At 41.0% G+C, this 23,658-nt stretch overlaps 1 protein-coding gene across 1 annotated transcript; it reads right to left on the minus strand.

Annotated features, from left to right (window-relative positions):
* Positions 1-336: 336 nt before the first annotated feature.
* srsf10b (serine and arginine rich splicing factor 10b) lies at positions 337-11,606 on the minus strand. The gene is made up of 6 exons (XM_072246806.1): positions 11,496-11,606; positions 9,052-9,156; positions 3,166-3,269; positions 2,618-2,789; positions 2,474-2,533; positions 337-1,394 (listed from the first exon to the last, which is right to left on the minus strand). Exons 1-6 carry the CDS (start codon positions 11,558-11,560, stop codon positions 1,190-1,192), a joined length of 711 nt encoding a protein of 236 aa, XP_072102907.1. The 5' UTR covers positions 11,561-11,606; the 3' UTR covers positions 337-1,189.
* Between the last annotated feature and the right edge of the window lie 12,052 nt (positions 11,607-23,658).

Consider the following 23,658-nt stretch of genomic DNA (forward strand, 5'->3'; position numbering starts at 1 on the left):
CAATGTCCTGGCAGACCCTAAACTGTCACAAACTGTAAGGTTATCTTGGTTTTGCTCAGTTATAGTCACATAACCCTAAATTGATCTACACATGTGCAGTGATCAGGTCACTTAGACAAATATCCAGTTTTGTTCCTCCCAAACTAAAAAAAACTAGACATGACTCGTAGGGCCTCTATATTCTTAATCCTAAAGATATACTATTGTTAATTGTAGTTCAAAGCAACAGACTAGAATGATCAATACTTAATTTAACATGTCACATCCTTCTAGGCATGCAAAAACTACACAACTTGCCATTTTAAAGCTTAACTGAAAACATTTATACTAGAGATGAACTTTTACAAACAGCTTTTATTAAAAAGACTTGGTATAAAAAATCCCTTTTGTTTTTACAAGCTTCTACATGAAAGAAAATAAGTTTGATCACAACACTTCTCAGCTGTTTCCCAGTCACTGTTATTTCTTACATTTAAACGCAGATTCTCCAATGTTGAGGCAGATTATCTTTACAGCCAAGTATGAAAGAACTCATGCAAAATACACAAATCAATATTACAGGAAGCATGCCAGACCACTGCATTGTATAAATGAATGCACGCTGATGGAACAAAATTGTGGCAGCAAATTGCCGGAGCTTGCTGATCACCTTGAGCACAAAGGGAAAGGATTTCTGCATGACTCCTGATACAGAGCTTCAGGCAGCAAACTGAAAGACCTAATAAAAAGCTCACATTATGTATGGTAATGAATACAGGGATCATTAACAAATTTTGAATTCACACGGTTTAATTTGTACCAGCAGCATTAGAATATTAACTGGGGAAACAATTTAGTATTTTTCTTTGCACAGTATAGAGGGCACTGTTTTATAAAAATTAACAGTAACATAGCAAAGCTGCAGATCAAATACGAGAAACTTGCCTAAAAGTAAATGTGAAAATTGAGTTTCAAACAACTAATGAATATGTCAATGTCAAATGGACTGTTATCATCTAGTTATAGTTACTGCATCATTCTGTTTAAAATCATGGCAAAAATCTTTCAAGCACCATCAACAAATTAGCCTTCACACAGTTTTCTTGTAGTCAAAACAGTACCCACCTTCTCTTAACACCTACAAGACCCCAATAAACACAAAAAGAAAATAATCACAATGGAAGCTGTAAATGGACGACTTTCCGCTGCTTCAGTCTTCATGGTGACTGTCAGACTTGTGGCCGCTCAGTGACCTGGATTTAGATCTAGACCCAGACCTTGAATGGGTGATTGACCTTGATTGTGACCGTGTCTTAGAATCCTTTCTGGATGCAGATTTTGACCTGGATCTTGACCTGGACCTGGACCGTGATCTGGATCTTGATCTGGTGTAAGAACGATGGCGACGTCTATGCCTGGGGAAAAAAAGGCAACTGCATTTTCAACACAGGCCATTCAGTCCATGATATTGTGCTGACCTCCCACGCATCATACACATGCCTCCACGCTGCTGAAAAGCCTCAAACTCCAATCTGCCAACTTCCATCACTAACCACTACATTGTCATTTGACTGAAAAACAAAAACAGATTCATTCAGACTAAAAAGCTGGCTTTGCAATGTATCAAGATCACGCTTAATCTCAATGCCATTTACCATCACTATCACCACATAGTTAACATCGAGCAATCTATTCTCAACCTCCCAGGTTAGAGAATTTCAAATAGAGGATTCTGATTAATTGGGCCAACTGTTAATCAGGAAAGCCATTTATTTGGGACATTATGCTTCTTAATTGGGACAGGAGACTTTCCAGTTTCTAACTAGCATCAGTCACATGCACTGTGACTGCTAGACATTACATCATGCTCAGAACGAAGTTTTAAGTTTCAGTGGCATGTGCTTCTGTTCAAAAAGCAGTAAATTTTGTCACTGATAGTCAACAAGAAGTAAGCAGCAAGACAATTCAGAGCTCCCCCCACTTTCTCCAGCCTCCAGGGGCAAGCATGTGCATCTGACAGGCACCCCAGCTATGCGCCACGTAGAACCTTCCCTGGTAATACACCCAAATTTCCTCTGCAACACTGACAACTGCATCAGTGCTGCTTCATGCTCCAAAGCAGAGTTTGTCAACTTCATCAATTTTTCCTCCAACTTCCACCAACCCTCCTCCTCAATCTGTCTCCATCTCTGGAGACAAAATGTCAACCAACTTCTTTCACAAACCTACTGATTCCCATGATGATCTTGACCATATCTCAGTTCTTTTGCCTCCACTGCATCTGTCCCTGGGATGTGGCTTTCCTTTCCAGGACATCAGAGATGCCATCCTCCTCCTAAGAACAGAATTTCCCTTCCTTTGCCCTCACCCGCATCACTCCATTTCCCACATTAACAGTGCAGAGTTCTGTCTGCCTTACCTACCGCCTCATGAGGCTCTGCATTCACTGACTCCCAAACATGCATAACAGTCAGAACAATTCACATGAATATACCTGTCATTGAAGGAGTTACTACGGCTCCGCCTGCGCTTTCCACTTGATCTGCTCCGTGAGCTGCACAGAAGAAAAAGGCATAATAAAACAATGAAAGCACTTACATTGAATGCAGACCAAGATTATGCTTTTGTGATATCATACTTCTTAGGGCTGTCAGATCTCCTGTGGCCACGATCATATGAACGGCTTCGAGATCTCCTCCGGTCATAACTGCGACTTCTGGACCTCCTCCTCCGATCATAGTCATCATAACGGTCATATCGAGGCGAACTTCGTGAGGATCTTCGCTCCTTTGATTTCATCTGACCAGGTGCTAGAATTTTAAGATTCAAGATTTTCAGAACTGCATGGCAAGGAATCAAAACAACAGCTTTTGCTTTCGAGGCACAAGCAAAATGGAAAAGCATCTTGCCTTTCTGCAAACATGATGCTGGAGTGAGTTTTAGATGAAACAAACCTGAATAGTAATCAACCCCACATTTCCCCCCTTAGCAGCCCAGAATGAGCAATATGGAAAATACTTCTGAATTCAAAAATACACTAAATTTGCTGATCATCAAATAATATAGCCCTCAATTAAAGCTGTCAATGGCCATCTTGGTTTCTTAAATACAAATTAATGAAACTATCCTTCAATAGAATTAATGTGAAACATGCCTGAATTTCTGTTTTATTTGAACAATACTTACTCTTTCGATCACCTTGGGCAAACTGGATCTCGATTTGACGGCCACACACCCACTTTCGATCCAGGTTGTGGAGGGCATCTTCTGCATCACGAACATCTTCAAACATGCTAAGCTGTTAAGGGGGCTTTTCACTTTCACAGGTTTCGAACAAATCCTACAATCTTCAATACACATTTTCAGCCATAACATTGTTTTACCAAATATCTAGAAAGCTAGTTCTTAAAAAAATGCATAAGACGCCAAAACTCCATTATCCAGTCTATTCCTTAAAACACACAGACGTTTGCTAAATTTACAAAAACAAGATTTTGATATCAATAGCTAAACAATTAAAACTAATCAAAGTAATTAGGTTCTAGTTATCCCACCACCACTATCCACCTTCATTCAAATTTTATAAAATGCTGCAAACAAAAATTGGGAAATAAAATAAAACATATCACACTGCCAGTCAAAGAATCAAAGACTGTTCAATCATCCCGACAGGGAAGCACCAATCATGTGCCACTACAGTGGTCACACTGAGAAGGATGTTAAAGACCCAAGAAGGCAAATGCCTCCCACAAAGTACAGGTGCTTGCAGGCATTCACCAATGTTAAATCTAATAGGTGAATACAATTCACTGCACCTGCAATTATAATTCTGCAGCAACTCACTGATTTTGGAGTGGCAGTTCAATAACTTAAGAGAAACAAAACCACTGAAGCTCAAGCAATCCAAAGTGGTACTGCTTTAAGGGGAGCATTAACTGACAGGATTTTTGTTGGGGAAAGAACAAATGATGGAGAACGGATTGGATTAGAAGAGCACTCTAACCCATCATCTCCTGTCAAGTCAATGTAGCTGGTAAAGTAAAAAGCTGCAAATATTTCAAATAAAAATACCCGAAAATAAACAAAACTAAATTGATCAGCAGCACTGATACTAAGATTTATGCTTTAATAAAGTTCATTACACAAGGATCAGTTTGTAAAAAAAAAAAATCACAATCAAAACATTTAAAGAGCGAATGAATTGTTTTCACTACAGTAGGATACAATATCAGGACTTTGCTGGTTACCTTAAATTTGGCTGTCAACTTGACCTTGCACCGTCAGCTTGACCTTTAACTCTTTAAGTGCTTGCCAGAAGGACTTGACATGAGGCGCTGGCCCAAATAAGACACTTGACTTTGACATAACAACCTTTTTCCAATTGCGGACAAATCGAAGCCTTGACTTTTCCCTCTTCAAGCTTTAATCTTTTTTTCACACCCTCCCTCTCTTTTCTTCAAGCCTGATCCTTAAGAGGTCTTTGGCTTGTCTGCTTGTCTTATGCTTGGATTCTATCTAAAAGGCTCTTTCATACTCTTTGTGGGATCGCCAGTTACAGTGGAATGCTTTACATTTTCTGAGGCAACAACAACAAAAAGATTATGTCAGGGGATGGTATAAAGAGACAAACATGCAGGGTTTGAAATCACTTTTTTGTTTGACTACCTCCAAAGCTAGCCAAAAAACACCAGCAAGTACATTTTACAAACAGCTTAAAGCTATCCATGATCTGAACTTCATGTTAGGCAAGTACTTACAGTATGACATAAATAGGAAAAAAGTTGTTATAAAAAGCAACACTGGAGTGCAATGCATGAAGCCAGAACCAGCAGTCCCCTACAACAACCATCTTGACATTAACCACACAAATCAGTACTATAGGTTCATATTATGTGGAAGCACATTAACACTTCCTGGTCCTAAATTACTCTAAACCAGAGTAATTTAGAGCAAACTAACATTCATGAGCATGATTTCAATACAAGTTATACACATTGAACATATAAAATATACATACCTTTGACTGGTTGTACTCTGATAGCTAGTCTAAAAATACTCACCACACACCATATTTGGTATTGGGGAATGTAATTAATACAAATTACTTTTTCAGCAAGGCAATTAGTCCACAACCATTTTACCAAAAAAAAAATTGTCAGATGACCAATTGGTCTCTTACTGAATTTATTTGACCTACATACACAAAAGATTAGATTTCCTTAATAAATGTTCAGAGATCTTGCTGTCATTAGACTTTAAAGAAAACTTGAAGCAATAAGGGGAAAGATTTACTCACATTTTCAAAATTGGAGTGAAATAGAGAGAAAAACTAGTCACAACTGACAACTGAATAAAAGGATGAAAACTTCCAATTTGTACAAAAAGATGTTTTTATTCTAGTAAATTTCCTAAAATAAAACTAATCTATCATTTTAGTTTTGGTTAAGTCAATGTCATTAGTGAAAGGGAATGGTAAAATGTATTTCCTTAATTAAACCAACAAAGAGGAATATATATTTCACTTTGTATTCACAGCTAATGAACTGCATACAATATTAATGGTCTAGAAAAAATGGTGAAAGTTTAAAAAAATTGACAAGCTAATTTTGCTTAAACTTGTGTTTTTAGTAACTTGGTGCATTAAACATATCCCATAATTCACATTCAGATGTACAAGGACGCAAGTGTTAAAAAGTAATACTTGTGTTCATTAATCCCAAGAATTTGCAAGAGATAAGTTTCTCTTAATTCAAAAGATGTGGTAAATTTTTTTTAGATATAATGTAATAAACATTTTTTGTCTTTATAAACCTAGAAAATCAGTTTTAACTTCTACATAACCATTGATATAACATCACACATGGATACAACTCAGTATAAATGCAATTTACAATGGCCCAGGGAATAAGTGTGCAAAGCCTTCCAGGGCAACGAGAATGAAATATCGCCAGACACTTTAAAAGAGCTCAAACCTCATTTTACACCAGTAACTACATTCTAATGAAACTGGATTATTCACAACCAACCAGTACTGCGCACCAGACTATTTGTGTCTCCTTGCTGCCTGGGGAAATACAAAACCATTGTCCTTCAAATACCCAAGATTTGTCAGCTTGATTTTTATTAGCACATTTCTAAAAGGTTTATTTTCCTTGTGGTAGGGAATGATCCTTTAAATGCAGTATAGAATAGGCCACAATTACATTTACTTTGGACTCCATAATTTACAATGTCCGTAACTAGGCTGTTTCATTGTCAATTCTAATTTGATAAGTGTTGTAAAATGCCCATTATATTTTGTAGAAAATCAGAACAAATGCAAACTAACCACCTATGGCTTAATTAGCCCAATATCATTCATCCTAAAAGTATTACCAAATAATACTCATTCAGATTCCATCAGGGACATTTTGTATTTCAATTTAAGTGACATTGATGCTGTTGCAGCAAACTACTGAAGTGAGAAATGACCCCACATTACTATCCTAACTAGCATGAAGATGTATGTACATGAGAGGCAAGACGTTTAGAGGGGATGCAGAGTGGCTTGATTTGCTGCCTGGGGTACAGGCAGATATTTTCACATTTAACAAGCATGCCAAAAGCATTTGAATCACTAAGGCACAGAAAGCTAAAGCCTACTGAAAATGCAATTAGCATAGATGGGTGCAACACAGTTAACTAAAGGATCAACCCATTTCAGGGCTGTACAACCACGATTCATGTTGTAGACTAATGATCTCGATTTAAGATCACTGCAGTTTCTCCAGGTTCTGCTTTAAGCACAACTCTAAGTCAGTAGAGCCATTTTCTCTGCATCACAAATTCAGAGATGGTGCTTTTATTAACAATATCTGTGCTCATCTCTAATTAAAATTCATAGAAAGACCTGGAGAAGAACTCGTCTCAAGCTGCAAATACAGTCATAGTCATGACACAAGACATTCTCCATGACAGACCTCCTACCCATGGGGTCAACAGGAACCAGTGTTGCAATGGATCAGGTACAACTACAGTGGATCATTCACAGAGTGAAAGCAACTCATCCCAATTCTCAGAACTTTACAAGCACCTACAGCCTGAATGGGTGCAGCCGTAACAAAGGTTTTCATCAAACCCAAAGTAGTCTACCATCTTAGCTTAAAGAGTTATTTGTAAACACCTGCTGCTGTCTTCTGTGCTGTACAATGGAACTTTACTTTATTGCCACTCTACAAATTGATATTTTAAGATGAAGGTTGAGGGTACCATATAAGCACGATCTCCTGTAACATGTACAATTATGATGGTTGCTGTGATTAGTCAGTGCAGTAGCAAAGCTGGAGTGAACCTGTCCAAAACTTCAAATCACTTCTCTGAATGCTCAAATTTGAACATCCAATAATCTGGAAAAGTTGTGTGCATAAGTACATTTCTAGTCAATTCATAATCAGCCCAACAACCTGATATTGCTTTCTTACAACAGAAACGTGGTTTGAATTTAAGTATGAGGAGCCAATTTCAAAAAATGGCACTATTAAATCCAGCTCCACTTTCATGCTGCTGACCTAACTGTATCTATGAATCTATAGTAGGAGCATTTAGGAATCTAAAGAAGCCAGCCTCCCAAGATCCAAAACTAAAAGCAAAAAGCACATTTGCTGAGACTAGTTATTTATTTTATTATTTTTTTTTTCTACAGGGCCCATTGCACTGTTGACTTTAAGGAATTGGGCAAGATTATTTCAACGGAGTTTGCCAAATACCCACTCCATTACATAGCTGCTATTAACTGGTAAGCCATGTCATCAGGCATGTTTGAATGTTGGTAATGCTACCTTTCTGGTGGAAATGAAACAACTCTGCTGCATACTTGACAGGTGAAAGAGACCAGGTGAGACCGCTCATTTAACTTGAGCCCAAGGACAAACAGTCTAAGTATGCAGAGTCAATACTTACTGCATGGTAATGAAATACTTAGAAATCCTGGTCAAATAAGGGAAAAAGCCCAGCTGGATAATTTTACATCCCAGTCAATTTTAAAACAATTATTAATTTTTGTTAATACTCAAAAACCTTCAATTAGACACTCAAATCATTAGCATAAGAAATCTTGCATATGTACATTTGAACATGTAAGGGATGTAATACTGTAACAAAACTGCAAATTTTCAACAGTTCTGGCATTTAGTTTGAAGCTAAGTACTTGAAGTTCAAATGCTCCTTCTGACACATTAAAGACTAGTGCCCTCACCACTTCATAGCCATTCCTATTAATTTGCAATCCTAAATTAACTACATAAAATTCCCATAACCAGCCATTCAAATAATCAAAAAAAAATATCACAATCATCTGGTGCTTGGCTCATCATAGCTCAGTTCCTCATGCTCTCTCAGCTCAAGGAGTTCACCAGATTATACAACACTGTATCTAAATTTAAGAGTTTAGGGTTTTAACAGGAGTAATATCCAATAGTTCAGAAAGGCCAGTCAATTCAGCAAAGCCCTGAGGGTACTGGATTAATCAGACTCTCTGAAGTGTCAAGTTCAAAGTTGGAGTTAAAGTTATTGGGTAATTTCTCTGAGTACAGTAAATTTAACCAGGATCCCACATCGCTCGTCATTTCGAGACACCTAATAACTTGAGCTATTTTATGGAGCATCCCTATCTAAGGAACCAGCAATGAGGTCAGATGGGATCACACATTTGTGAGTAATACCACTTGAGGGAAAATTACTGCTTCAAAAATGACATTGTACAGGTGTCAAGTTATCACACAAAATGATGCTTAAATATCTCCTGTAGTGGCCTCTCAGCATTTCCACTCACACATAGCTGTTCTCCAGTGCTACCCAGTACCCCAACCACTGCACACACAGACAAATCAAGAACACATGAACATGCCTGCTAAAAGCAGTGGAGCCTGTATATATCACTGCGCACACGCCAATGTTGTATTAAATAAGTCACCACCAATTGCCACAGGTATAATGCTATACCAGACTAAAAATCATTAAGACAATCAAATCCATTAAACTGGAAAAAACTGAGCATCTCGCTTCACTCATTTAGGAGAATTGAAGAAAGGATATTGTATATATGCAAATCCTCTTGGTCGTCGAGTGTAGAAGTCAAGGGGAACGTAAACATCTACTATTGGGCCATAGCGACCAAATTCACGACGTAAATCCTCAGGCCTAAAGTACCATAAAAATGATATAGTTGATTTGCAATAGGAAATGTCCAGCATGCATGTGCTGAAGAGTCCAAAAAAAGTAATGATTTTAAACCATCCAAAAGGAGATTCGATTACTTTCTAAAAAAATTCAACATCAAATCAACATAATCTACAGGATGAGTAGAATAGAACTGGTGAATTTGTTGGTATTCAGGTGAGCGACAGGTTTGACAAAAAGCCATTTTAATTGGGATTGCTACTGCTGATTTAACAAGATAATTGTTCCATTGGATTTATCAATTTAACTGAAACCTTTTAAAGTCTAATTTGTCACCTGAAGTTACATGATCCTTACTGAACCTTTCAACCTGCCCATAAATTACCTTGTATCATTGAAATTTGCACCTCATTTCAATTTCTTAACTATCAATAAATGTGCATATGTACCCTCATTATCAGTGGCCAAAGGAATAGCCATAATATTTCACCTACATCCTGCATAGTAAATCGGATTCTAATTATCTGCAGAGATGATATGATGCCCCTTGTGGGATACATTATGGTATTTTATATATCCCATCTAAGAATAATAATCTATTATTGTAAAAATCTACTGAACAATAACTAATGATTTCTAAATTCCCAGAAAGTTGCTCTTCAGTCAAGACAACAAAATTAAATTAAAAATCTCCAATATGAAGCATTATTTAGCTTTCCCACAGATGCTGTCCAAATTGTTGGGTATTTTCCAGCATCTACAGTGTATGCTTTGAACTTCATTTTTGCTCAGCACAAATATATTCTTGAAGTTTTTTTTTGCTTCAATCCTTTGGGTTAAATAGAATGAAGTGCATTAAGGAATATAACTAAGTATCCACATGTTCTTTTGAATAATACAAGTCTGGTTTTCTTTGTTTTGAGGCTGTCTGTGGGGAAGACAAATCTCAGGGCTGTATACTGCATACATACTTTGATGTAATTCAGTTAAACCAAATCTGTAAATGGCTACTGCAAAGACTTATCAGAAGGACAGCTATAGCAAAATAAAAAACTTTCTTTAATCTTTTACCCACTTTAAGGCATAAAATACCAGCTGGAGAATTGCAGCACTTCAGACTAGCATTCCCCATCCAATCACCATTAAGTAGTCACCCCACGAGAATCATACTGGCTCAGCTATGATATATTCTATTGTTAATAGTAGACTCCAACCTCCAACTACCCAGGAGGAAATACTACCCACATGAAGCCATTAAAGATAACAGTTAAGGATGTCCATATATGATGCACCTTTTTCTCTCACTGAAGTATTAATGAGACGTTAGCCACACTCTTTGGTATGTGGGCAAAGTCCAAACTGTTAAATTGTGCAGCCACTAAGCTCGACATTTTCATTTGATACCCAGTTAAATTGCATACAGCTTGATACAAAAAGCTCAGCAATTTATTAACTGTTGCAGAATTCTTGGTAATTATAACCATTCTCCGAATTTATAAGCTTTTATGATATACTCAATGATACTCAGTGATGTACCCAAAAAACAAACCTTTAAAATCAATGATTGATATTAATAATGCAGGCCCCTCAATAATTTTTGCTGGTGTGATGTACAAAACTCCAGATTCACTTTTAACACGATATGCACTTTTCTTTTGGGACAATTAGCCAAACCTAAATTGCAAGGTTTGAGTAGCATTAACATTTATAACTTCTAACTAATTTCTAATTCTTTCAGATCAAATCCAAAGAGAGATAATGAAATGACCAAAGATTCAGCAACTTTTAATGTGTCTTCTACACTCCCATGATTGATCTCCTGCAAACATACTAAACGAGATAAGCATTTACACTTAAAAATCTAACTTTATATACTTTAAAAAAAGCTACCCTTGCCAGATCTTTTAAAGAGATATCAACATTCACAAAAAGCAATTTAATTTTTTTTTAGGGCGGGGAGAAATCAAAAATGGAATCAGAAAACGAGATGAAACTCGAAATGTGTTTTATACAGACGCTAGTAACAGCAATGCAGACAAAATTCCCTCAGTTTCCACACGCCAGGCCTTACTTCCACAGCCCCTCTCGGTGTCCCAATGACCGAGAGAGGCTTGAGAACTTCAGGTATTTTTTTCACAAGCCATCGTGGGCTAGTCTTGCTGGGACCTATCTCACATGATAGTAAGCACGACCAACCCGCTCCCCCAGCGCTCAGCAAGCCAACAGAGATGTAGGGCCAGCGCTGCGGCCTTGTCCTTAGGCCTCGTGGCCCTAGGACCCTGAGCCCGCCTGACCCATGCCAGCCACCGCCCCGGGGGCGAATCTGCCGCCCTCCAGCCTCGCCCGGGCACCCTTCTCACCTGGTGCAATCGCCCACATTCCTGACGAAGAGCGAACTGTTGGGCGGACGGGCGTACCGAGACATGGCGGCGGCAGCACCGAAGCGAAAGAGGCGGGCAACCAGTGCGCAGGCGCGGCCTCAGCCGACCCGAGGCATGGAACCCACTAGAAGCCGCGTCACAACCGCGCTATAGCCAATCAGAGCGCAGCACCGGAGCCGGCTGTTGCTGCTCCCGCGGAGCGCCAGCCAATTAGAGCGCAGCGGCTGCTCCCCGCCATCTTGGTGCAGGCGACACGGCCGCCATTTGGTGAGGGGTGAGGCGTGAGGCGGTAACCTCCAGCCGAAGGACGTGTTCCGCCGCCTTCGTTCAGACCTTTATCTACCGCTGGGATCCTCCCAGGTCGCGCGTCATGAGGTCGCCGGCAGGATGGCTTTAAAAGGGTGCAGATGGCTCGCTTGTGTTTTTATTTCAATGGGACTCAGTGACCGCTGTCCGTTGTGTCCAGTTCACCTTTCCGTCTGCTCAACGTTAAAGTAAATTTATTATCAGAGTAGAGATATGTCGCCACATACAGTCCTGAGATTCATATTCAATAAGTCTATAGAATAGAAACTGTAACAGAATCAATGAAAAATCAACCAGAATGCAGAAGACGACGCACTGTGCAAATGCAAATATAAATAAATAATGAGAATATGAGATAAAGAGTCCTTAAAGTGAGATCATTGGTTGTGGGCACATCTTAATAGATGAGTGTAGTTACCCCCTTTTGTTCAAGAGCCTGATGGTTGAGGGGTAATAACTGTTCTTGAACCTGATGGTGCGAGTCCTGAGGCTCTTGCACTTTCTACCTGATGGCAGCAGCAGGAAGAGAGCATAGCCTGGGTGGTGGGGATCTCTGATGATGGTAGCTGCTTTCCTACAACAGCATTCCATGTATATGTTCTCAATGGTTGGGAGGGTTTTATCCATGATGGACTGGGCTGTATCCTCTACCTTTTGTAGGACTGTCAATTCAAAGGTACTGGTATTTCCTTACCAAGTCATGAGGAACATAATACTCTCAAGCTCCAGCTACACGAAGGTGCTGGTGGCAGTGGTGGGGAGTGCGGGGGGGGGGGTACTGTAACAAATTCTTTTGTGAAGAGTTTTATTAGAGCTCTGCCATCACTGGACATATACAGAAGTCTAATAGCAGGACACAAGAATTATCAATCTCTTAGGAGTTATTGATTTCTTCAGCTTCTTATTATCACCATCTCCTTTCCTCCCTCTTTGTTTTTCCTTCCCTACACTCTCCATTTGCCCATTATCTACACATTCCTCCTATGCATCCTGCTCCTCGCCTCCTCTCTTCACCTACTTATCCCATGGTCCCCAGTCCTTGCCCATCTTTAGGAGATTTCTTATGTCACCAAAGACGCTAGTAAATTTCTACAAAATGCCGTGGAGAGCATTCTCACTGTCTGGTATGGGGGGCATGGGGGTTACTGCACAGGATCAAAATAAGCTGCAGAGAGTTGTAAACTTAGTTAGCTTCAACATGAGCTCAAGTCTCCATAGCATCCAGGTCATCTTCAAGGAGCGATGCCTCAGAAAGTCAGTGTATATCATTAAGGACCCTCATCACCGAGGACATGCCCTCTTCTCATTGCTAACATCAGGGAGGAGGTACAGGAACCTGAAGGCTCACACTCAATAATTCAGGAACAGCTTCTTCCCCTTCGCTATCAGATTTCTGAATGGACATTGAAGCCATGAACACCACCTCACTACTTTTTAATTTCCATTTGTTCACTGCTTACTTGATATGTACTGTAATTCACATTTTTTCTATCATTGTGGTTTGCATTGTACTGCTGCTGCAAAGACAACAAATTTCATGACATTTAACCTGAATCTGATTTGGATTCTTCAGCACTTGGGCACTTACACCTGTCTTTTCTCAGCTTCTTATACCATCCCCATTCTTTCCACCTGCCCTGTCCATCTCCCCCTCACCTGGATCACCGATCATCCACCAACTCTAGCTCCACATCCTCCCGGCTTCCAATCCTTTTTTATACTGGCTATCCAGTCTTCAGGGAGGATCTTTCCCCAAAACATCAACTGTCCATCTCCTTCCATGGTTGCTGCCTCACATCCCGGGTTCCTGCAGCATCCTTGTGTTGCCAAGATCCAGATGCAGCTTGGCAGCGTGCATGTTGAAGGCTCCTCACCAGAGGACAGCCACGTAGGAGGCGATATGCTTTCAATGTCAGGAGTCAATCACTTCAGCTGAGATGAGGGATCTTTGCAACTTTCCCCCTTTTCTGTAATAATTGCTGCAGTAAATTGAAAGGACTGGAAAATATTACAGAAAAGGAAAAAAAAAACACTAAATCAATGATAATAATCAAGGTCAGCTCAACATTTTGGGGCAAAGAGCCTGTAGTGTTCTATCTCTGATTCTAGATATTTTTGCAACTCTTGACTTTTTTCACCCTGCCATTATCAGTTGTGCAATCTAAGGCCCCGTCTCTTGACCCTCACTAAGGTGTTTCCAAAACCTACATTGATCTGTCTGAAATTCAGAGCCAGTCTGGTAATGCTTCTGTGAAACTTCTTTAGTAACCTAGCTGCGCCAAGACAGATCACAGGGCACTCCATCGGGTGATTAGGACGACTCAGCACATCTTTGGAACTCAACTACTGGACCTGGAGACAATCTTCAACTTTTGATGTCTACGGTGTGCTCATAACATTAAAGGCCCATCCTATCCTAGACACTCTTCAATCTCCTGCGATCTGGTGGGACGGGCTGCATCATGGCCTGGTATAGGAAACACCAATGCTTTGAATGGAAAATCCTACAAGAGTTAGTGGATTCGATCTGGTACACCATGGGTAAAGCCCTCCCAACCATTGAGCACATCAGCATGAAACGCTGTTGTAGGACAGCAGCATCCATCATCAGGGGTCACCACCACCTAGGCCATGCTGTCTTCTCAATGCTGCTATCAGAAGGCACAGGTGCCTCAGGACTCGCACCACCAGGTTCAGGAACAGTTACTACCCCTCAACCATCAGGCTCTAGAACAAACTACACTCACTTGCCCATCATTGAAATGTTCCCACAACCAGTGATCTCACTTCAAGGACTATTTATCTCATCATCTCATGTTCTCGTTATTTATTGCTATTTATTTATATTTGAATTTACGCAGTGTGTTGTGTTCTGCACTCTGGTTGATCTTTCACTGATCCTGTTATAGTTACTATTCTATAGATTTGCTAAGTATGCCTGTAGGAAAATGAATCTCAGGGTTGTATGTGGAGATGTGTAGTCATAGTCATACTTTATTGATCCAGGGGGAAATTGGTTTTCATTACAGTTGTGCCATAAATAATTAAATAGTAATAAAACCATAAATAGTTAAATAGTAATATGTAAATTATGCCAGGAAATAAGTCCTTTGATAATATATGTACTTTGATAATAAAATTTACTTTGAAGTTTGAGATACAGAGACATCTTAACCAAGACAGTAAGACTGATAAACAGCTTCTTCCCGAGGGTTGTTGTGTAGCTAAATAATGCTACACCTCGGTTTGCCAATGGCCTTTGAGTGTTATGGTCCATGAGGGTAATTTGTTGCATAAAAATATGGGATTTAAAAAAAATTAAGCCATACCACATACATTGTAAATATGTAGCACTGTAATCTCATTGTTTTGAGCAATGACAATAAAGCTGTTTTCTATTCTAATGTATTATGTTAAAGGTACTGCTTCATGCTTTTCATCCATACTCTTTAATCCCATACTTTAGAATTTGTCAAGAACTTCTCACTGAACAAGGGATATTATAGTTTAACTTGGAAATTGCAGTATGTGGTAACTACAGTGTATTTTGTTCTGTCTCATGGCAAGATTGAAGTGTTTTATGCCAAAAGCACCAGCGGATAGCATGTCAGAGTTCATGCCAAATTATTTCACTTGAAGCAAAGAAAGCCTTTCTCTTCCATGCCAGCTTTCCATGATCCCTGAGTACTTTACGGCCAAATGAGCTTATGAAATATAATTTAGAAAATTGATAACCACTAATTGCCCTTGGCAACTCCCAATTCATTGTGTCTAATTAATCCATTTACTTTTAGTTCCACTTCTGTAATCTGTGAAAAGGACGAATTTCAGGTTATCTACTGTATCAACACTCTAATATTAAATGTACTTTTGAATCTATGAATCACTATTATAACTATAAGATTTTCACACTAAGGCGCCCTGAAATAAAATTATTTCTCCTTACAATATTCCTTTAAAGAAGTGTGCAAGACTTGAGCCAACTGTATTGCCAACCCCCATTATTTGGCAGCATGACTGGAAGGCTGAATAAATTACTTCAGATGGAATCTCTTTTTACACTACTTAATTTTATACATAAATGAATGTCTTACCGTAATTTATTGTTGTTATTATGTATTGCAATCTACTGCTGCCACAAAACAACAAATTTCATGATATTTGCCAGTGACGTTAAGCCTGATCCTGACGCACTCTAAGTTTCTCAGGTAGCCTATTGTTGGGACCTCATTCACCCTGCCAGAGAGTCTGTGTACCCTATTCCACAGGCAGTCCTGATGAAGGGTCTTAGTCTTAAACATTGACTGTTCATTCCCCCCCAAAGATGATGCCTCGCCTGCTTGGTTCCTTCAAAAAAGAATAAACCAGGGAAGGTAGTGCACCCGTGGCTGACAAGGGAAATTAGGGATAGTATCAATTCCAAAGAAGAAGCATACAAATTAGCCAGAAAAAGTGGCTCACCTGAGGACTGGGAGAAATTCAGAGTTCAGCAGAGGAGGACGAACGGCTTAATTAGGAAGGGGAAAAAAGATTATGAGAGAAAGCTGGCAGGGAACATAAAAACTGACTGTAAAAGCTTTTATAGATATGTGAAAAGGAAAAGATAGGTTAAGACAAATGTAGGTCTCTTTAAGGTCAGAAACAGGTGAATTGATCATGGGGAACAAGGACATAGCAGACCAATTGAATAACTACTTTGGTTCTGTCTTCACTAAGGAGGACATAAATAATCTTCCGGAAATAGTAGGGGACCGAGGGTCTAGTGAGATGGAGGAACTGAGGGAAATACATGTTTAGTAGGGAAGTGGTGTTAGGTAAATTGAAGGGATTAAAGGCAGATAAATCCCCAAGGCCAGATGGTCTGCATCCCAGAGTGCTTAAGGAAGTAGCCCAAGAAATAGTGGATGCATTAGTGATAATTTTTCAAAACTCTTTAGATTCTGGATTAGTTCCTGAGGATTGGAGGGTGGCTAATGTAACCCCGCTTTTTAAAAAAGGAGAGAGAGAGAAACCGGGGAATTATAGACTGGTAAGCCTGACATCGGTGGTGGGGAAAATGCTAGAGTCAGTTATCAAAGATGTGATAACAGCACATTTGGAAAGCAGCGAAATCATCGGACAAAGTCAGCATGGATTTGTGAAACGAAAATCATGTCTGACGAATCTCATAGAATTTTTTGAGGATGTAACTAGTAGAGTGGATAGGGGGAGAATCAGTGGATGTGGTATATTTGGATTTTCAAAAGGCTGTTGACAAGGTCCCACACAGGAGATTAGTGTGCAAACTTAAAGCACACGGTATTGGGGGTAAGGTATTGATGTGGATAGAGAATTGGTTAGCAGACAGGAAGCAAAGAGTGGGAATAAACGGGACCTTTTCAGAATGGCAGGCAGTGACTAGTGGGGTACCACAGGGCTCAGTGCTGGGACCCCAGTTGTTTACAATATATATTAATGACTTAGACGAGGGAATTAAATGCAGCATCTCCAAATTTGTGGATGACACGAAGCTGGGCGGCAGTGTTAGCTGTGAGGAGGATGCAGGGTGACTTGGATAGGTTGGGTGAGTGGGCAAATTCATGGCAGATGCAATTTAATGTGGATAAATGTGAGGTTATCCACTTGGTGGCAAGAACAGCAAAACAGATTGTTATCTGAATGGTGGCCGATTAGGAAAAGGGGAGGTGCAACGAGACCTGGGTGTCATTATACACCAGTCATTGAAAGTGGGCATGCAGGTACAGCAGGCAGTGAAAATGACAAATGGTATGCTGGCATTCATAACAAGAGGATTCGAGTACAGGAGCAGGGAGGTACTACTGCAGTTGTACAAGGCCTTGGTGAGACCACACCTGGAGTATTGTGTGCAGTTTTGGTCCCCTAATCTGAGGAAAGACATTCTTGCCATTGAGGGAGTACAAAGAAGGTTCACCAGATTGATTCCTGGGATGGCAGGACTTTCATATGATGAAAGACTGGATCGACTAGGCTCATACTCGTTGGAATTTAGAAGATTGAGGGGGGATCTTATTGAAACATATAAAATTCTAAAGAGATTGGACAGGCTAGATGTAGGAAGATTGTTCCCGATTTTGGGGAAGTCCAGAATGAGGGGTCACAGTTTGAGGATAAAGGGGAAGCCTTTTAGGACCGAGATGAGGAAAAACTTCTTCACACAGAGAGTGGTGAATCTGTGGAATTCTCTGCCACAGGAAACAGTTGAGGCCAGTTCATTGGCTATATTTAAGAGGGAGTTAGATACGGCCCTTGTGGCTGAAGGGATCGGGGGGTATGGAGGGAAGCCAGGTACAGGGTTCTGAGTTGGATGATCAGCCATGATCATACTGAATGGCGGTGCAGGCTCGAAGGGCCGAATGGCCTACTCTTGCACCTATTTTCTATGTTTCTATGTTTCAGCATTATGTGTTCGTTCCACAATCAATTTTCTTTTTGATTCTCTTTCACCAAACCTACGTGAGTTAAAATTAAAATGCATCTTTTTTTTTGACTTATCAGAACTGTTAAATATCAGAATTTTAGAGATTATAGATTTTGGAAATTACAGTTTAAGTTACTATCTACCCACAAGAAAACAGAAAATAAATTTGCTGGCTGTTCATTGCCTTCATTTCTTATCAGATTTTATGTGTTGCTTATCAGCAAATGGAAGTGCTATCAATGTGACTTTGTAATTTGTAGAAGATCCTGTTTACTTTTAGAAAATCTCAGGGGCAACAACATGATAAATTTAAAAACACTTTGCATCAAGGGTGAGGTCACATTTGCCTGACAACTAATTAACAAATTTACAGCGCAAAAGTGCTGGGAACGAAGATTCTAATGTGATTTTTATTTCAGCAAAATACTGTTCCAAGTGATTTTCTTTCACTGATAACGAGGCCTCCCTCGGTCAGGGTCGACCGTGGGCGTTACATTCCATCTGTCTTGATATGCAAGCCTGGGCAGTACGATATGGAGAGCAAGCTGTTACCCATGTAGCAAGCTCCCCCTCTCCACTCATCAGATGTGCACCAGAGGTCCCGACACACTAGACCAGGGGTCCCCAACCTTTTTGCACCGCGGACTGGTTTAATATTGACAATATTCTTGTGGACCGGCCGACCGGGGGGGGGGGGGGGTGTTCATGTAGGGTTAAACTCATCTCAACATGTCTTTTACAGTTAGGGTTGCCAACTTTCTCACTCCCAAATAAGGGACAAAAGTAGCAGTCAAATCCCAGGACACTTTACCCCAGGAAAGACTACCATGACCATGAAGCCTTGCGCGGGCAACTGTGTGCGCATCCGCGTGTGTGCCGATTTTTTTCCCGCACAACTCGGTTTTGCCTTCATCTTCCCAACTATACTGTACATATATTATTTCTACTTTATATATGCTGTGTATTTATCATATCATTCCTGCTTTTACTACATGTTTGTGCCATTTATTTTCGGTTTTATGTGTTATTTGGTATGATTTGTTAGGTTATTTTTTGGATCTGGAAACGCTCAAAAATTTTTCCCATATAAATTAATGGTAATTGCTTCTTCGCTTTACTCCATTTCGGCACGAAAGGTTTCATAGGAATGCTCTACCTTAGTGGGGGAAATACGCGACAAGGGCGGTCCCATATGGGACAAACCAATTTAGCCCAATATATGGGATGTCCCAGCAAATACGGGACAGTTGGCAACCCTATGTTCCAGTTCAACAGTGCATGACAGGGAATGAGGAAAGGTGCAGCTGACTCATATTGTTTCCTCGCGGCCCCATAGCACATGCTTGTGGCCCGGTACCGGTCCGCGGCCTGGTGGTTGGGGACCGCTGCACTAGACCACTGCTACACGACGATGAGGAATGTCTATCGTTTCTTCCTGAAGAGCAAGGCCCCAGTGATTAACTAGGAGCTGGTCACGGGAGGCAGAGGAACGGTTACAAGGCTCCAGTGATTAACTAGGAGCTGGTCACGGGAGGCAGAGGAATGGTTACACGATTACATTGAGTCAGTGGACTGGGCTGTATTCAAGAACTCATCTGAGGACCTGAATAACTACACCAGGGTCCATACAGACTTTATTAAAACAGCTGTGGATGAGTGTGTCCCCATGAAATAGTTCAGGGTTTCTCCCAATCAGAAGCCCTGGACGAGCAAGGAAATCAAGAAATTGCTGAGAGCCAGATTAGAGGGATTCAAGTCTGGAGATCAAGAATGGTACAAAAGATGCAGGTATGATCTGCAGAAAGCCATCTCTTGGGTGAAGTGGAGATTCCGGATTAGACTGAAATCAACGAGGGATGATCGACAGCTGCGACAGGCTTTGAATGCTGTGGCCTCCTACAAAGCTAAATCTTGCAACACAGGGGAGAGCAGAGCTTTGCTCAATGCCTTCTGTGCTTGCTTTGACCACCAGAACAGGGAGGAAGCATTGCACACCCCCATGTCTCCCGATGATCCTTTGTCTCAGTATCTGAAGATGGTGTGCGGGCTGCCTTCGAGAGAGTGAATCCAAGGAATGCAGTCTGGCCGAATATTGCAGTCCTGTGCCATCCATCTGGCTGGTGGGTTCACGGATATCTTCAATCTCTAACTCTGGCAGTGTGTGCTACCCCGCACCTGCTTCAAGCAGGCTTCGAATGTACCGGTGCCCAGGAAGAGTGTGGTAACCTGTCTCAATGACTATCATCCAGCGCCACTTCCATCCACAGTGATGAAGTGTTTTGAGAGGCTGGTGTTGAAGCATATCAGCTCCTGTCTGAGCAGCGACTTGGATCTGCTCCAATTTGCCTACCAAAGCAACAGGTTTACAGCAGATGCTATCTTGTTGTCTCTTCACACAACCCTGGAACATCTGGACAACAAAGATGCATACATCAGGATTCTTTTTATCAATTACAGTCGGCATTTAACACCATCATCCCCTCAGGAGTAATCAGTAAACTCCAAGACCTGGGCCTCAATTCCCCCTTGTGCAATTGGATCCTGGATTTCCTGACTTGTAGACGCCTGTCAGTTCAGATTGGCAAAAGCATCTCCTCCACAATCTCCATCAGTACAGGAGCACTGCAGGGGTGTGTACTTAGCCTCCTGCTCTACTCACTTTACACCTATGACTGTGTGGCTAAGTACAGCTCCAACACCATATACAAGTTGGCTAACGACACCGTGTTGTGGGCTGTATCAAAGGGGGTGAGGAATCAGCACACAGGAGGGAGACTGAAAACTTGGCTGAGTGGTGGAATAACAACAATCTCTCACTTAATGTCAATAAGACCAATAATCTGATTGTAGACTTCAGGAGAGGGAAACCAGAGGCCCATGAGCCAGTAATCATCAGATGTTCAGACATGGAGAGGGTCAGTAACTTTAAATTCCTGGGTGTCTCTACCTCAGAGGACCTGTCCTGGACCCGTCATATAAATATCATTGCAAAGAAAGCACAACAACGCCTCTACTTCCTCAGGGGTCTCCGGAGGTTTGGCATGTCATCGAAAACCTTGGCAAACTTCTATAGATATGTGGTGGAAAGTGTGCTGACTGGCTACATCACAGCCTGGTATGGGAACACCAATGCCTCTGAGCAGAAAATCCTACAAAAAGTAGTGGATTCAGGTGGGGGGGGGGGGGGAACAATACCAGAAGTTCTAGAAATCGATGTTCATGCCATCAGGTTGGAGGCCACCCAGACGTAAACATTGATTTCTTGAACTTCTGGTAATGCCCTCTTCACCTTTCCCCATCCCCTTTTCCCTCTGTCACCTTATCTCCTTGCCCACTCATCACCTCCCTCTCTCTCCCCCCACCTTTAAAATCTACTCTTCAGCTTTTTCTCCCCAGTCCTGCTGAAGGGTCTTGGCCCAAAATGTTGACTGTACATTTTTCCAAAGATGCGCACTCATGACATTTCCATGAGCACATCTGCCCCATTCGATGTTCCACCTCACATTCTGTCATTGGAATGTTTGATGTCCAACTATTTGACACATCAAAGACGGATTGCTGATTGAGAATTTTTTTGGAGTTTGTCAGCTTGTAAAATTAGTTGATAAATGTTTCCACTAGTAATCGCATCGGCAAAATCTGCAAGGACAGCCTTAGCTACATTGCAATCATCCTGTCATTTCTGCAGTTACTTGTTACGTTTTCATGTTATAAACATCCTGGTGAACGTGAGTCCTTTCAGTGAACAATTTCTTACCCAGATTCCAGTCTGTTTCGAAGGTTCATCTTTAACACCAGGCCCCAGTGATAGGATTTTCAAAGTTCAAAGTTCAGAATAAATTTATTATCAAAGTAGGTATACGTCACCACATATAGGCATCCGTTAGTCTCGTGAGACTATGGATTTGCGCCTTGGAAGGTTGTATGGAAGACCGGCAGTTGCCCATGCTGCAAGTCTCTCCTCTCCATGCCGCCAATGTTGTCCAAGGGAAGGGCATTAGGAACCATGCAGCTTGGCACTGGTGTCGTCGCAGAGCACTGTGTGGTTAAGTGCCTTGCTCAAGGACACAACACGCTGCCTCAGCCAAGGCTCGAACTAGCGACCTTCAGATCACTAGACGAACACCTTAACCACTTGGCCACGCACCAACACAAGGTCACCACATACAGCCCTGAGAATCATTTTCTTGCAGGCATTCACAGTAAGTACAAAGAAGCACAATAGAATCAGTGAAAAACCGCACACAACAATACGGACAAGCAACCAATATGCAAAAAGACAACAAACTCTGCAATATCAAAAAGGAAACAAAAAAAACCAAATTCTGCTAACTACATAAGCAATAGGGTCAGCAACTTTAAACTCCTCAGTGTAATCGTCTCAGAGGATGTGTCCACGGTGACGTAGGTGCCATTATAAAGAAAGCCCGGCAGCCCCTCGACTTGGTATGCCATCTAAAACTCTGACAAACTTCCATAGGTGTGTAGTGGAGGGTATACTGACTGGTTTCATCACGGCCTGGTATGGACACACCAATGCCCTCGTAAAACATAGAAAACATAGAAAATAGGTGCAGGAGTAGGCCATTCAGCCCTTCGAGCCTGCACCGCCATTTATTATGATCATGGCTGATCATCCAACTCAGAACCCTGCACCAGCCTTCTCTCCATACCCTCTGATCCCCCTAGCCACAAGGGCCATATCTAACTCCCTCTTAAATATAGCCAATGAACTGGCCTCAACTGTTTCCTGTGGCAGAGAATTCCACAGATTCACCACTCTCTGTGTGAAGAAGTTTTTCCTAATCTCAGTCCTAAAAGGCTTCCACTTTATCCTCAAACTGTGACCCCTCATTCTGGACTTCCCCAACATCGGGAACAATCTTCCTGTGTCTAGCCTGTTCCTAAACATGGTGGTGTGAGTCCTGAGGCTCCTGTGCAATGTTTTCATCAGTTTTCATTCACCACCAGTTATGTATTCTTGCCGCGGGCATTAACTGCGCTGGAGCATGTGGACTGAAATATAGCAAACTATTAAAATGATAAATGGTCATGAGGGCAAACTTGAGGCAGATCATGAGTTCACAAGAAAGAATCTTTTAAAACTTCTCTGTCCCCTTCCTTCCACCTTGTGCTGATCTTTGTAATTACTCAGCGTTCTCTCATGTGATGTTTTCGTATGTTAAGGGACTATTTAAAATTAGGCTGTTTTGTCAGAAATTGAGCAATGAGGCTCATCTTCTGAGAAAGGTGTGGAAAGCCCAGTATCATGACTAAGCAAACATTAAAATATTTGACGCTGAGGTTTTTTTTGCTCTCTGCCAGAAAAGAGGTGGATACAATCCAGTCAATCCACCTTTCCACCCTTGAGCACATTTACGTGGAACGCTGCTACAA

This window comes from Mobula birostris, chromosome 29 (assembly GCF_030028105.1).
Source record: "Mobula birostris isolate sMobBir1 chromosome 29, sMobBir1.hap1, whole genome shotgun sequence".
In the NCBI taxonomy this organism is placed as follows: Eukaryota; Metazoa; Chordata; class Chondrichthyes; order Myliobatiformes; family Myliobatidae; genus Mobula; species Mobula birostris.

Bases quoted from the DNA above. Each gene is read 5' to 3' on its own strand.
- srsf10b (XM_072246806.1), bottom strand. From the start codon at position 11,560: ATGTCTCGGTACGCCCGTCCGCCCAACAGTTCGCTCTTCGTCAGGAAT. The intron at 3,270-9,051 runs ATATCCTTTCTT...ACAGCTTAGCAT, and splicing joins AGAGGATTTGCATATATACA to GTTTGAAGATGTTCGTGATG. The intron at 2,534-2,617 runs GTATGATATCAC...TCTTCTGTGCAG, and splicing joins AGATCTGACAGCCCTAAGAA to CTCACGGAGCAGATCAAGTG.